At 30.7% G+C, this 13,574-nt stretch overlaps 1 protein-coding gene across 6 annotated transcripts in view; it reads left to right on the top strand.

Annotated features, from left to right (window-relative positions):
• LOC121116377 (cell adhesion molecule Dscam1) overlaps positions 1-13,574 on the top strand; it is a 272,908-nt gene that overhangs the window by 6,112 nt on the left and 253,222 nt on the right. For all 6 annotated transcript variants that reach the window (XM_040710627.2, XM_040710628.2, XM_040710629.2 and 3 more), the window contains exon 2: positions 10,873-11,016. In XM_040710627.2, the coding sequence (XP_040566561.1) occupies positions 10,956-11,016 (61 nt within the window). In that variant the 5' untranslated portion in view covers positions 10,873-10,955. The remainder of the gene's footprint in view (positions 1-10,872; positions 11,017-13,574) is intronic.

Consider the following 13,574-nt stretch of genomic DNA (forward strand, 5'->3'; position numbering starts at 1 on the left):
TTCTGAGAGCTGTTTGGAGCTGTTTAACCGGAATAAAAAGGATTTTTTTATACGTTATGTGACAATGAATGAAACTTAGGCCCAGCACTATACACCAGAGTCAAATTGATCGTCAGCTGAGTGAAGAACATATGAAGAAAACGGTACAAAGCGATCAAAAACGCATTATTCAGCTGGTATGGTTTTTACCCCTGTATTTTGAGATGCTCAATGTATTTTGTTCATCAACTACCTTGAAAAGGAAGAACCATTAATAACAAATATTATATGGGATTATTGGCGCGTTTGAAGGAAGAAATCGTGGAAAAACAGCCCCAAATGAAGAAGAAAAAAATGCTATTTCATCAAGCAATGCACCGTGTCACAAGTATCTAAAACATTGGCAAGAAAATAAAAATTGCGCTTCGAATTACTTCCGCACCCACCGTATTCTCCAGATCTGGCCTCCAGTGACTACTGGATCTTCTCAGAACAACAAAAAAAAACGCTCCAGGGAAAAATATATGGATCGGACGATGAGGATATTGCCGAAACGGACGCCTAGTTTGAGGGATTTGACAGATCGTACTATAAATAAGGCATCGAAATTTTAGAGAAGCGATGGACTGATTGAATTGGTCTTGAAGGAAACTATCTTGAAAATTAAATTCGAATTTTGAAAAATAAACTTCGTTTTTTTTTCACCGTATACTCTATAGCAATATTAAATAATGACATTTCATAAGTCATTGTATATCTCATGTATTTTTTGCGTTGAATGAGTATGCCTTTTTCTAGATAACTAATTATAAGCTAAAATGTTTATTTATACATGTACTGTGTAATCTCTTTATAATTTTTTTTTTTAAACGAGATGGTATAAGACTATAGGGAACTTAAAAATAACTTTTCTACGAAAACAAAACATTCTAAATTATTTTTGTGAAAGCCTGATGTTAATAAATTATAATTTTGATCTTTATGAGCACCATTGAGATAATTTTTTTATAACTGTGAGATTGTAAAATTTGTTGCAAAATCGTGATTCACCTTAGACATTATTCAAAAACTTATTAAAAAATCGCTTGGAGACAACAGCTCCGCAAAAAAAAAAGTGAGTTAGTGATAAAAATCAAGCCGATTCAATAAAACATGAAGTCTACTCGTTTTTTTTTTTTTTAAAATTTGAAATTCAAGTTGGGTTGATAATTAATTCTTCGAATGGTCACATTACTGCGTCTAACTTTGAAGTATGCAATCAATGGATTATTAAATAGATAAAGTTCGATACCGTTGTTTATGACCTTCTAGTGTTGCGAACGTAGTGCTACAAACCCCATTTATTTTCAAACATTTCAATTCTAGTTTAGAGATATTATAAGGAGAAACCATTTGTACTTTAAGAAATAAACAAGTATTCTAACTTAAAACAAAAACATACTAATAAGTACAGTTATGTTAAATATAAACTGTTTGTATGTAAGATAATGAATAGCGTTGTAAATCCTAAGCCTTTTTTTAGCGTGCAGGTGTTTTATCGTTGGCAACCAAAACAGTGTTTTTTTCAATGGACATTGTTCTTTTGAGAAACCATTTTCTTGTACGCAATTTGCGTAGGTTCAATCTTGGTCATTACGAAAGGTGAAAATATACTTCGTATATGAGGACTTCTAAGACCATTCCTAGTTCTGACAGAGTCAATGTAAAAATATAATATTTATTTACACTTACTCCGTTCATTTCATTCTGACCAATTAAAGGAATATTGAAAAAAAAAAAAAAAAGTTTTTAGTTTACTAATGGTGTTCACATTATTCTTCCATTCTTGAGGAGATAACACCCAAGTATAAATTGTGAGCACGAGTATTTGTGCTCATGGATGATTGAGAGTAACGCTGAGGATTTTTGGAAAAGTTATAAGTGTAAGCCTCTCTTGGATTGAGAGTAGAATTAAGGATCGACATTGGAGTAGCTTGAGATATGTCCTTGCTTGATACGGAGTAGGACTTGTGTTGAATTATTTGCTTACTGCAAATAAAACGTCATGACAGCTTAACCTCTTTCCTGGACGCGTTTTTATTTGAAAATTTCTCAAATGTTGAGAAAAAAAAAGAAGGAAATTTGGATGTTCTTTCTTTTGAATTATCGATTTGAATCCAGTTACTTGATTTTTATTTATTAAGAATAAAGGAATAAGGTGCTAAATAAAAAATATCAGGGCATACTAAATTCCCAACTTTTGTCATTTCGGTACCGTCTAGTGTACAAACATGATCGATGTGGTAGCCCTGACTGATTGCCTAATAGATTTGTAGTTTTTCATGATTACAGACTGAATGATATGCAATATTTAGATTCAAGAATGAAAGAATATACGGGCTTGGGAAAAAAAAAAACCTCATTATATTACCAACAAGAAAAAAGTAACGTTTGGTTCATTGAATATTAATAAAGAAACGTGGAGGTTTCTTATAAGATTTTTGTGTCTCTCTGTATATAATTCTTGTTTTGTTGAAATATAAAAAATAATATCATGTTTTATTGCAGATTTTTGTATGTACATACATATTATGTTATCCACAATAACCAAAATTAGAACAATAGAATTATTATTTAAAAACAAGTTTTGTTCGTATTTTTTAAAGTGCTTTCTCTACTTTTTTGTATCTTTTATTAATTGTATATTTTAATGGATAGCTTTAATGTAAAAGCTTACATTAAAGTTACATTAATCAATATTAATATCAATTATCATAAGAGATGATGAATTGGATATTATGAACAAATGATTTTGCAGATTTTTGAAACAAGGCATGCATATGTTTTCAAATATAAATAATTGCAACACCTTAAATATATCCATGTGCCTAAAACAACAACATCACGAAAAATTGCATGTTTAGAGCAAAAACAATGCTGCAAAAAATAAAAATTAAAAAAAAACATTGGATTTGTTATTTGTTGTTTTTGCTCTTTCAAGTAATAATGACATGTATTTTGATGATTCCATTTATATTGTACAACGTATCCCAGCAAATCGTGAGAGAAACTAGGGAAAGGTTTGAATGCCCTACTTTGTAAGTTACCAATTTATTATTCGGAATATCAACTGGTTAAGCAATACAAACAAACAATGATTGTAAAACGACTTACTTTCTTCATCCTACCAGGGACAAATGAAGTGGAGGGCAAAAGAAAATATGTGTCTGCAGTTCTTAAATTTTTTCTTAAAAATTAGTTATGACGAGATCTCTTGCAACTTTTCCTTGAGAGGAAGCTTGAAACCCACAAGGCCAAAAATACCTCAAAAGTGGTTTGAATAACATGGTCATATTGTCTCCTTCCTCACCAGACTGTAACCCTCTTGACCATGGGATCTGGGATGCCATCAAGGGGAAGGCCGTACTACCTCCCATGTGAATTTGAATGCCTCAGAGAAGAATTGGGCTGACATGCCAAAAATAAAACCTGCAAGGCCTAGGATTCAGGCCATTGTGGAGGCCAAGTGTGGTCAAATTGAGATTTAATTGTTTATATACAATAAAATAAATACGTATGGTTTAATTGTCTTTCTATTTGGATTTTGAGAATCTAGAAAGATTACTATGACGAATTTAAATCATATGTAATGCACTAATAGGTAACCCAACATAATTTATGTAGACCACAACTTAATATTCATTTTGGCCATTTTACCTCCCTCCCCCATTATATTAACATTCTTTCTTTGCATCATCTGAGAAAGCCACGGATCAGGTTAATGAACAAATTTTATTCAGATTGTAGCAGATTTTTTTAAACTATTTTTAAAACATATTTGTGACCCCTTAACGAATATTATGAGCTAAAATGTATTTTTTTATTTATTTCAAAATTAGGATGGCCCAGGAATTGAACTAATGCATATTAATTCTAAGAGATGCATTTCTCACAACTGCATTGTTCACTGAGTTATTTCACTCTATTAATATTCTATTGATAATGGGATCTTGAACAAAAATCTACTTTACACTTCTCAGACCTTACATAGTTTCTATGAAATAATGTGCATACGTTACCAAGATTACCTTTTATCCCAGCAACAGTAATCTCCTTTTCAGTACTTTAGTAACAGCTTTTCTCAATTTATTATATTACAGCATTCAGTCCATCAACACATTTGAAATTAATTCAACAACTTAAAATATTATACCTATATGTAAATGCTTCAAATATGTAGAGTGATAAATTATCTCGAAACATCAACTTCTACTCTTATTGGGCAAAATTAAATTCATTAGGTATTGAAAATAATGACATTGTAATTATATGTACATAAAATACTCATATGTGCTTTTCAATTAATTATATATACAAAATATATGATGTACAAATATCATTAAAGTCCTTTTTAAACGATCAAAGTTGAGCCATATTTCAATTAATGGAAATTAATAACAATATACGTAATACGGTAGACCTCTCATAATCGCACTATTCATTAATATCCTCTTTTAAAAGCACTTACAGGCATATACATACATACTGGATAATATACAAGGCATTAACAATAGCCATTTGAAAAATATCTTATTGGAGATATATTAATATAAATTTCAGTTTAAAAAAATTAAAAGCTCAGTAGACAGCGTACTTAGGAGAAATTAATCTCTTGAAATCAATGTATGTAGGTTTGATTCATGGTTACTCCTAGAAAAGGAAGTATACTGACTTTAAAAATAATTCCTAGTACAGATAGAATAGTTGTAACAATAGAATTTTTACTTATACATTGTCAGTGCAAGTCCATCTGACGAATTAAAGTAATATTAAACAATTTATATTGTCATTTTATGGATTTATTACTAAAAAATTGCCTAATTTTGGTTATTAAAAATGCAACATTCAAGTGTTCACTTGTCAAATTTCAGGTTAATCGATACCCACTTTCGGCAGTATACTTCACAAATTGTAACTGCGATACATTCATACACGATTTTTATTGTAGAGAAGGTGCCCAGGATCATATAAACGAAGCGTTTCTTTAGTGTACCTATGAAATTATAGAGCGAGAAAAAATGAAAACGAGTAACGGCTATCACTCTATTTTAATAATATAAATGAGACACCATGGAAATAATTATCTTTTTAAAACATAAGTATATTGTAGAAAAGGATACAAAACATAAATACGCAGGCTGCTATATATATTTCTGGCCTTGGCTACACTAAGTGTTGCCAGGTGAAATTTGACATTTCCTTTGGTAAGTTTGACAATTTTGTAGCATAATCGTGCTCAGAATTTTTTACCTACGACCATCATTTATGTTGTTTACTTGAACAAATTAATTTGGCAAAAGAATGGAATTAAGTCGTAAAGATTTTCGTGCAATCATTTTCCACAACTTTCTACGTGGATTATCACGACAAAAATGCATTGACGAACCTAAATCTTTGTTTAATGAATTTAATCGTGGTCAATTCTCGCTCAAAGACGAATTTTGGTGAAGGTCATCCAAAAACGGCCGTTGTCCCAGAGAACATTGATGCCGTGCGTGAAGAGATAATGCAAGATCGTCACTAGACATACTGTGAGATAGAAGCATCATTGGGCATTTCTTCCACCAGCATACATTCGATATTGCATGAACACCTGGCTGTAAAAAAGGCTTGTTCTCATTGGATCATACACCATTTGACAATCACTCAAAAGAAGGCTCGTGTCAATTGGTGCAAAGAAATGTTGAAAAAAACACTCACGGTGCTTCAAAAGACGTTTATATGATCGTCACAGGTGGCAAATCATGGATCTATGCGTATGATTCCAAAACAAAACAACAATCGACCATGTGGATCTTCGAAGACGAGCCAAATACAACGACAATTGTTTGTGGCAGAAGCACTTCGAAGCAAATAGTCGCCTGTTTCATCGGCAAAACTGGTCATGTGGCGACTGTTCTAGTTGAGCATCGTAGGACGGTCAATTCTGAGTGGTACAACACAATTTTTTTGCCTGAAGTCTTGGGAGAAGTTCAAAAAACGAACAAGAGAAGACGAATCATTGTTCACAATGACAATGCGAGCTCTCACACATAGGCTACATCAGCGCGTTTTTGACCGACCAAAACGTCGAATTGATGTGTCATCCGCCGTACATCCCTGACTTGGCATCCAATGACTTCTTTTTATTCCTGCACATCAAGGAAAAATGCGTGGTCAACGATTTTCGTCGCCACAGGATGCTGTTGAAGTGTTTAAAAACCATATTTGGGAGGTGTCTCAATTGAAGTGGAAAAAGAGTTTCGACAATTGGTTTGAGCGCAAGCAAAATTGTATAAATCATGATGGAGAATACTTTGAGCACAATAAACCATTTTTGATTATATATATATATTCGTATTTTCATTATTAGACCAGAAATATATATAGCGGCCTACGTACAACATTCAAAATGAATTATTTTTAAGCGAGAAAATGTTAGTTTTTCTCGAAACAATAATATAATTTGCATATTTAATATATGCATCTCGTCAAAAAAAAGAAAGGAGAATAATTGTTCTTAAAAATGAATTTTGAGTACATTTGTATTTCTTTCATATTAATTACCTTTCATTTCTATAAATAAACAATCTTTATTCAGCTATGAGAGTTATTGCAAACTGTACTTAACAAAAAAATATATGATGCCTATTAAATATAAAGGCCATATTTGAGAGAAATGATGTATCATAGATCAAATCAATTCTATGCATAATACTATTTGGTATTCAAAACCTTCTTTGAAATTTGAATACGATGGCCATAACTGATTCTCTGGAGAAGAACAGATTTGTATATTAAATCTGTCTTGTCTTGACATTTTATAACATTAGCAACGATTATCTTTGAGATGAAGGAAATACTCATAAATCCTTCTCTATATCTAGTGCATATTTTTTACAAGTTCATTAACGTTCTTATTGATCCTTCCCCATTTTTACAATTCCAACCGTAGCAAGAAATACCATAGTTTATAGCTATTTCTATATTTTGTATGACATTTTCTCAGGCGTAGTTTTTACGCTGACACTTTTACCATTTCTGCTAATCAGTGATTTACATATAATATCAGTACATAAATCATTGATCTCTTAATACTCAATAATAAATTGAAAGCTAATAATTAACCATGCATAAAAAGTCTGGTGATTTTTTCTAAAACAATATTCTTTAGTTTAATTTATTTCCCCTCCTATTCGTAAGAGGGAAGTGTACCAATAAGATATTTTAAAACATTTTAATAGTATATTCGGTTTTATCTGACCTAGGAAATTGGAGTCAATAAATTACGAGGGTGGTCTGAAAAGTTTATGACCTCAAAGTGAAGAGGTAAATAAAAGCTAGTCACATCTATTTAGTATCTATTGACAGTTACTCATTAAAATTTCCACCATTTTGGGAGCGCAGTTGTTACATAATAGTTGTTTGAGTGAGTCGGTTTGAGTGTTTTTGTGAAAATGGGCCAAGTAGAGTATCGAGCTGTCATGGAATATTTTTTTTGAATGTGTAACCTTTAAAATATATTTGTACAAAAGCGGTCATACCGGGCCGCGCAAAATTATTTACCAATGATGTAAATATACTTTTTAAGAGGTTTTGTGGCAGCCAATGTGATTGTTTCGTATTTTTACTGTTAAAATAAATAAATATCCTTCCTGTGAGAGCTAACAACTTCCACACGTGAGACCATGTCCAATCAGGATACAAAGAGGATCGAAAATGCAGCCCTCCTCCGAGCGGGAGTGCCTCATAACAACGTTAAGGAACAGGTTGGGTACCGAGTACTAGTTAGACGTGCTACAGAGATGGAAGTATCGGTGGCAGGAGTGTGTAGAGTTACAACAAGACTATGTCGAAAAATAAAAATTCAGAAAAAAAGTATTGTATCTTAATAACTTCGGTCGAAAACTTTTCAGATCACCCTCGTATATATATATAAACTAAACTAGTGCTACCGTTTTAACCAAGGTTGCAATATTTGAAAAGTCGCACTCTAATGTAATTTGCATTAAAATTAACATGTTAAAATAAAAAAAAATTCTACTAGTATGGATTTTTGGTAGAATTTTGACATGTCAAAGTCAATACAACTCCGTATTATGGGGCCTAAACGTTGTTTACTTACTAGCAGTTTGTTAAGAAAACACGAGGACAGTGCCACCATCTTGGGTTTATTATTATTTATTAATAGATGTTTATATACTTAATCATTTGTTTATTTTGACAACTGAGTACATTAGCGCCATTTTTTTCCTATTTAATCAAAAACAACAATTGTTGACATTGTCCCTCTTACACACTTACATATAAATTAGTTAAATGAAAATACTATTTATTGTATTAAAGAAATGGGTTTCCTTATTTTATAATTAGTTACAACTTCATTTTGACAAATAATGTATTAGTTTTCATGGAAAAAAACAAGTTCTTTGAAACCAAAGAAAAAAACACCAACCAATTCTTACACAGCTCTTACTTAAATCAAAGTAGAAATAATGTTACGTGCCTTTTAATAGTACGACTGCAGCAATTAATAAATTTATTTAGAATGGCATGTATACGCATATATAGCTTTAAGCTTTTTATTATGTATGTTTATTTGTGGGAAATCAAAGCCGTTTTTAAGAGTCCTTGGCTTTAAAAGTAATAATAATAAATTACTTCATGTGGGCGTAGATTGTTTTATTCTGTGTAATGTATTTTTAAATGTGCTTAATCTTTAGAAATACATATATTTTCGTTATACGAAAAATCTTAAAAAATATCAATGAAAACTCACGTTCAATAGCTTTAAATTTCTGCATATTTTACAGGGTATTCGCAAAATAAATAAGTTATTTTCATTATCCTGCGTGTCAAACAGGTTCAAGGGTGTCTGCAGAAATTGAGCTTGAGGGGCATATCACCTCTCAATTTAAAGAATTATTCATGTTTACTAGAAAATTTAATATTTCAATTTTTTGTGAATAGCTATAGGTTTTTTTAAATTTTTTTGGAAAAATTTAATATTTTAATTTTTTGTGAATAGCTATAGGTTTTTTTAAATTTTTTTGGAAAAATTTAATATTTTTATTTTTTTTCCAAAAAATAGTTCTAAATTCCTGACTTTGGTAGAAAAACGGTTTACTGATTGTATATTACCCGGTCCCCTGGAAATTGAAACTAAATAATTTTATCAAGACAAACGTGGAGAATGCCCTTTTGGAGTTTAATGGAGACAACCAATCATTTTTTGTGGGAATATCCTGTTTTAAATATAATTTATAGTGACGTTCTTCCATTTTTGAAAACTTTTTTGCGTGCAAGCCCCTGAGTGAAGACTTTTTAACCTTTTTTTAGGGGGACAGACGGTAAAAAACATTAATGTTGTCCTTAGGAAAGCAAAACATATTTGTACGCCCTAAGGTCAAGGAAAGAGAAAGACAAAGGGAAGAGTTTTAAACATTGTAAAGCTGTACACGAGTGTTTTGAAATATTTATAATATCAAGTATTTTATTAAATAGTTGTTGAATGCTGACTAAGGCCAAGACAAAGAAATGCCACTCTCATGACCGTTTCTAATATTAATTTAGTAGAGTACCATTTAAAATAAGTAGTTTACAGTAATTTGAAGTCATTTCAGTTTGATTTGCTAGGATTTCTTAAGACTTTTATTATATACCTCGTATTTATGCATCATATATTTGAAATATATCTCAATGGACCTAATAAGTCAGAATAAATTAATTAAGTATTTTTTGATGTGGTTTTTTGAACATTCTTGAATTTTATGGTTGCCTTCTGACAAATTACTCTTTTGCAAAGTCAACATCGCCCAAGATTTATGAGAAGGAGCACGCTCATTCTTATAAAAAATTGGTCAATAAAATTATAACAAAAATTCCTTTAAATAATAGGTCATTAAAAATGAGAGCCTGATAGATAAAGAGGAGGAACACGCTTCCGAAGTTGGGCAGTTGTGTAAGGGTTTTTGAACGACTCTAATATTGTTTATTATTTTTTGATTTGAATATTAAAGCAGTCATATAAAAAATATATTCTATTTTCAAAAGCCAGAACTTCTCTCAAGATACTAGGATTAGAAAAGGGGTGAGGAGAACATTAAACTTGGTGAGGAGCTTGGGATTGTATGAGAAAGAAACATTTTTTATGGCTTGTATCTATAAACCACTCTAATACACATAGAAAAAGCAGCAACCTTTAGTAAACAAACTTTTTCCCCACATATATATATAATTTTCATTATGACGTCTAACTAACTATAAGAACTGGAATCAATAACAATAATATTCATGCAGAGGGCCTTTTACAAATCAATAATCCCTCTAGTCATGTTTGTTACTGTTTCTAAGTCATTTAAACTACCTCATCATCATGTAAATAAAAAATTGTACAAAGGACTTGCAAAATTGTACAAATGTCTCTCTTTAAATAGAACATTTTTTATATTTTTGAAGAATGAAAGATGTTATGATTGTCAAGAATAGTGTTCATCATAGTAAAAAAAAAAATCAAATCGAAAAGGATTCAAAAATATCAAAAAAATTGAATATTTTTTTTTGCATAATAGAAACAGAAAAACAAAGAGGAAATATATTAGAACTATTCAAATCGTGACATAATGTATTAAATTTTGAACATCAATAACAAAATAAAAGTAATCTAAAATATGCTGACATAATTAATCTGTTCTAAAGGTTATGTGTACGTACATTCATGCTAAAATGTCAAAGGCAGAGGGGAAGAGAGATTATGCAACCTTAAATAAATATAGAATGAAAAAAATATCATAAAATAACATTTCCGAATTTTGTTTTATTCTCAAGTTTTAATTCTGACTTTTCATTCAATAATGAAATGCTTTCTTTTTGTAGGGGACTGTTTATAATGGAAAAATCAAGGATTTTATTGATCAAAGTTCCCTTATGAGAATGGTCAAAACGTTACCTCCATCATTATGAGTAATCATTCCTTTATCTCCATTCTTCCTTTTCTACTTTTTCTCCTGGAATGGGCAGGTAAGAGTCATTCATTTCATTTGTAATTAAATACGGTTATCTACTATGTTAAAAATAAAAATATATATGACGTGTAAAATAATCAAATAGAAGAAATGATACGTCATTTACTAAAAATTTCAAATTGGATAATGATTCACTATAGAGGCTATATCAACATAGTCCTTTTTGGCGTGGTTTGATTTTAGAGGGATACATTTTTTTAGGAAATACCGTGTGCTGCGAAAAAATATTTACACTTTCAATCTAGAACTTTATCAAGATGTATTTCAGCAACTAGTTGTAATAGGGTATGTCAATGAAATAGAAATAATGAATATAATGTCTTGGCTAACCTAATCATCAATAAGGACCCCGTTGGGAGCAATGATGACTTCTAGGCCCCATGGAAGGCCTTGCACCCATTGCAAATATAGTCCTCAGATATAGCATCTCTGTGCTGGTTGATGGTATCCTTGAGGTTGTTGATATGGGGGTGACAGACGGTGCAGGGCTTGAACTCAACAGGTATACCTAAAAAATGAAATCCAATGAGTTGGCATCTGGTATTTAGGGGCCACATTTTCTTTGATCAGAAAGGAAGTCTGTCCTCCATGCATTTTTGTGCCTTTTTGGATGTGGGTGCAGGCGTATTATCTTCCTGGAACAGCATGTTCATGTACGGGCTCATTTTGGAGATCCCAAACTACTTTGGAATCTCTGTTGGTTTCTTGCCAGCGTCCAAAAGTGCGCGGGGCGAAATGGTCACGTTCAGATGGTATTTTATCTGCTTCTAAGACGCTTCAGAAGATCTTGTTTTTTTTTGGTTTTTTTAGTATTTGACCGGAACAATTTTACCACATTCACAAAAACCTTAATTTATGTAGCAAAAACGAAGTGTAAAGATTTTTTTGTCGTACACGTTAATATGTGCAAAATTAAACTAATGGAAATCTAACTTTTTAATTTTTATTGCTGAGATTGATGAAAATCAGTCAATTGCTTTTATATCTAATAAAACGATTTTTACAATTACTTTTCATAAATTGAAATAAAAAAAAAAAAAAATGAAGACAAATAACTCCATGGATACTTATGCTAAATGACTAAAATTGATGCCATTAGATTGAATATAAATATTCTAATTGGGTGGTTAACTTAAATTATGTCTGAAGTATATCAAAATAATAACAAACTATTTTCGTGCTTGTAAGATACTTAAAGTTGTACAAAACTAACTCAAAACGGTAAGTTTAGGTACTTTACTCTCCAATATTTGTAATAATGAAGCCATGTAGAAAGAGTTTTGACCGATGGAACCGATTTTTAGTATTATATGAAGGACCGATAAAACTTGAATGAACATTGATTAATAAGTTTTAACAACATCCAAAATTAATATTGTTTTCTGGCAAATTTGTGATATCCTTTAATGCACCAACTGTTAAATGAAATTTGAAAAATATCGTCCCATATTTTCCTTAAAAGTCTTACATTTTTACGAATTTGTTTTTTCAATCTTTCAAAAATACACATTATGCTATTATTAATTGGAATTTATTGTATTTGATTGATTGATACCTATAATATAATATTTATGTACAACATCCATAATGTTCTTCACACGCAGTGCAATTATAAGTTGATTTTTACTTACTAGATAGATTGCTAATATTCTTAAAAATGTTAAATATATAATATTTGATCAACTTATGTCAAGAATTAGAATAAATATGAATTTATATTCGAATAGAACTCGAAAGTATGATGACTGTAAAGTATTTTCCTTGAGTAAGTATCTAACAAATTAATAAAACATTTTAAATATATTTTTGCGTTTTTAAAATCCACCACAGAAGTTAATAGAGAGTTGAATCTTTTTTGAAACTAATTTCGGTGTTTATGTATGTATTGATGTCAAGAAAACATTCGATCTTTAACTCGCATTACTTGGAATTTTTCCTAAAAATGTCAATGGTTTATTAAGGCAAATAAGATATATGAAATATGTATTAAGATCATATCACATATCTTGCAAAAAGCATTCCTGTTTTCATTCTAATGCAATATAATACGAACAAATTATATTTTACTTAGTTATATAATTATATAATCTACTTTGCTAAAAAAAATACGAAAAAAATGTTGTCCAACTTATTAAACAAAATAGAATTAAAAATGAGATTGAGCTACTATTAAAACTTTTTCATTCTAATATGAAACCTCTTAAATCATATATTAGAAAGAAGATAGTAGATTCTGGTAATAGTGGAATTGGTTCCATACAAAATAATGAAGGTCTTAAATGATGTTGGGATAACTTCTTGCTTTAGCACGTATTTTGCATTAGTCTATCAACCCGATCTGAATCGAGTACTTTAGGATCTTATTGATATGATTCCTTGGGCCCTGTCCCTCTCTGAATGTTTAGTTTCTTCTTATGAAGTTTGTTATGTGATTGTAAATATCCGATGTTCTTTTTCCATTATACCAGACAGAGGGATTCAATGATTCAAAAATAGCCAATGTAGTTCCCATCTTTAAAAAGGGAGATCCTCTTGATCCTTCTAATTAAAAAA

The sequence above is a fragment of the Lepeophtheirus salmonis genome, chromosome 4 (assembly GCF_016086655.4).
Source record: "Lepeophtheirus salmonis chromosome 4, UVic_Lsal_1.4, whole genome shotgun sequence".
Lineage (NCBI taxonomy): Eukaryota > Metazoa > Arthropoda > Copepoda > Siphonostomatoida > Caligidae > Lepeophtheirus > Lepeophtheirus salmonis.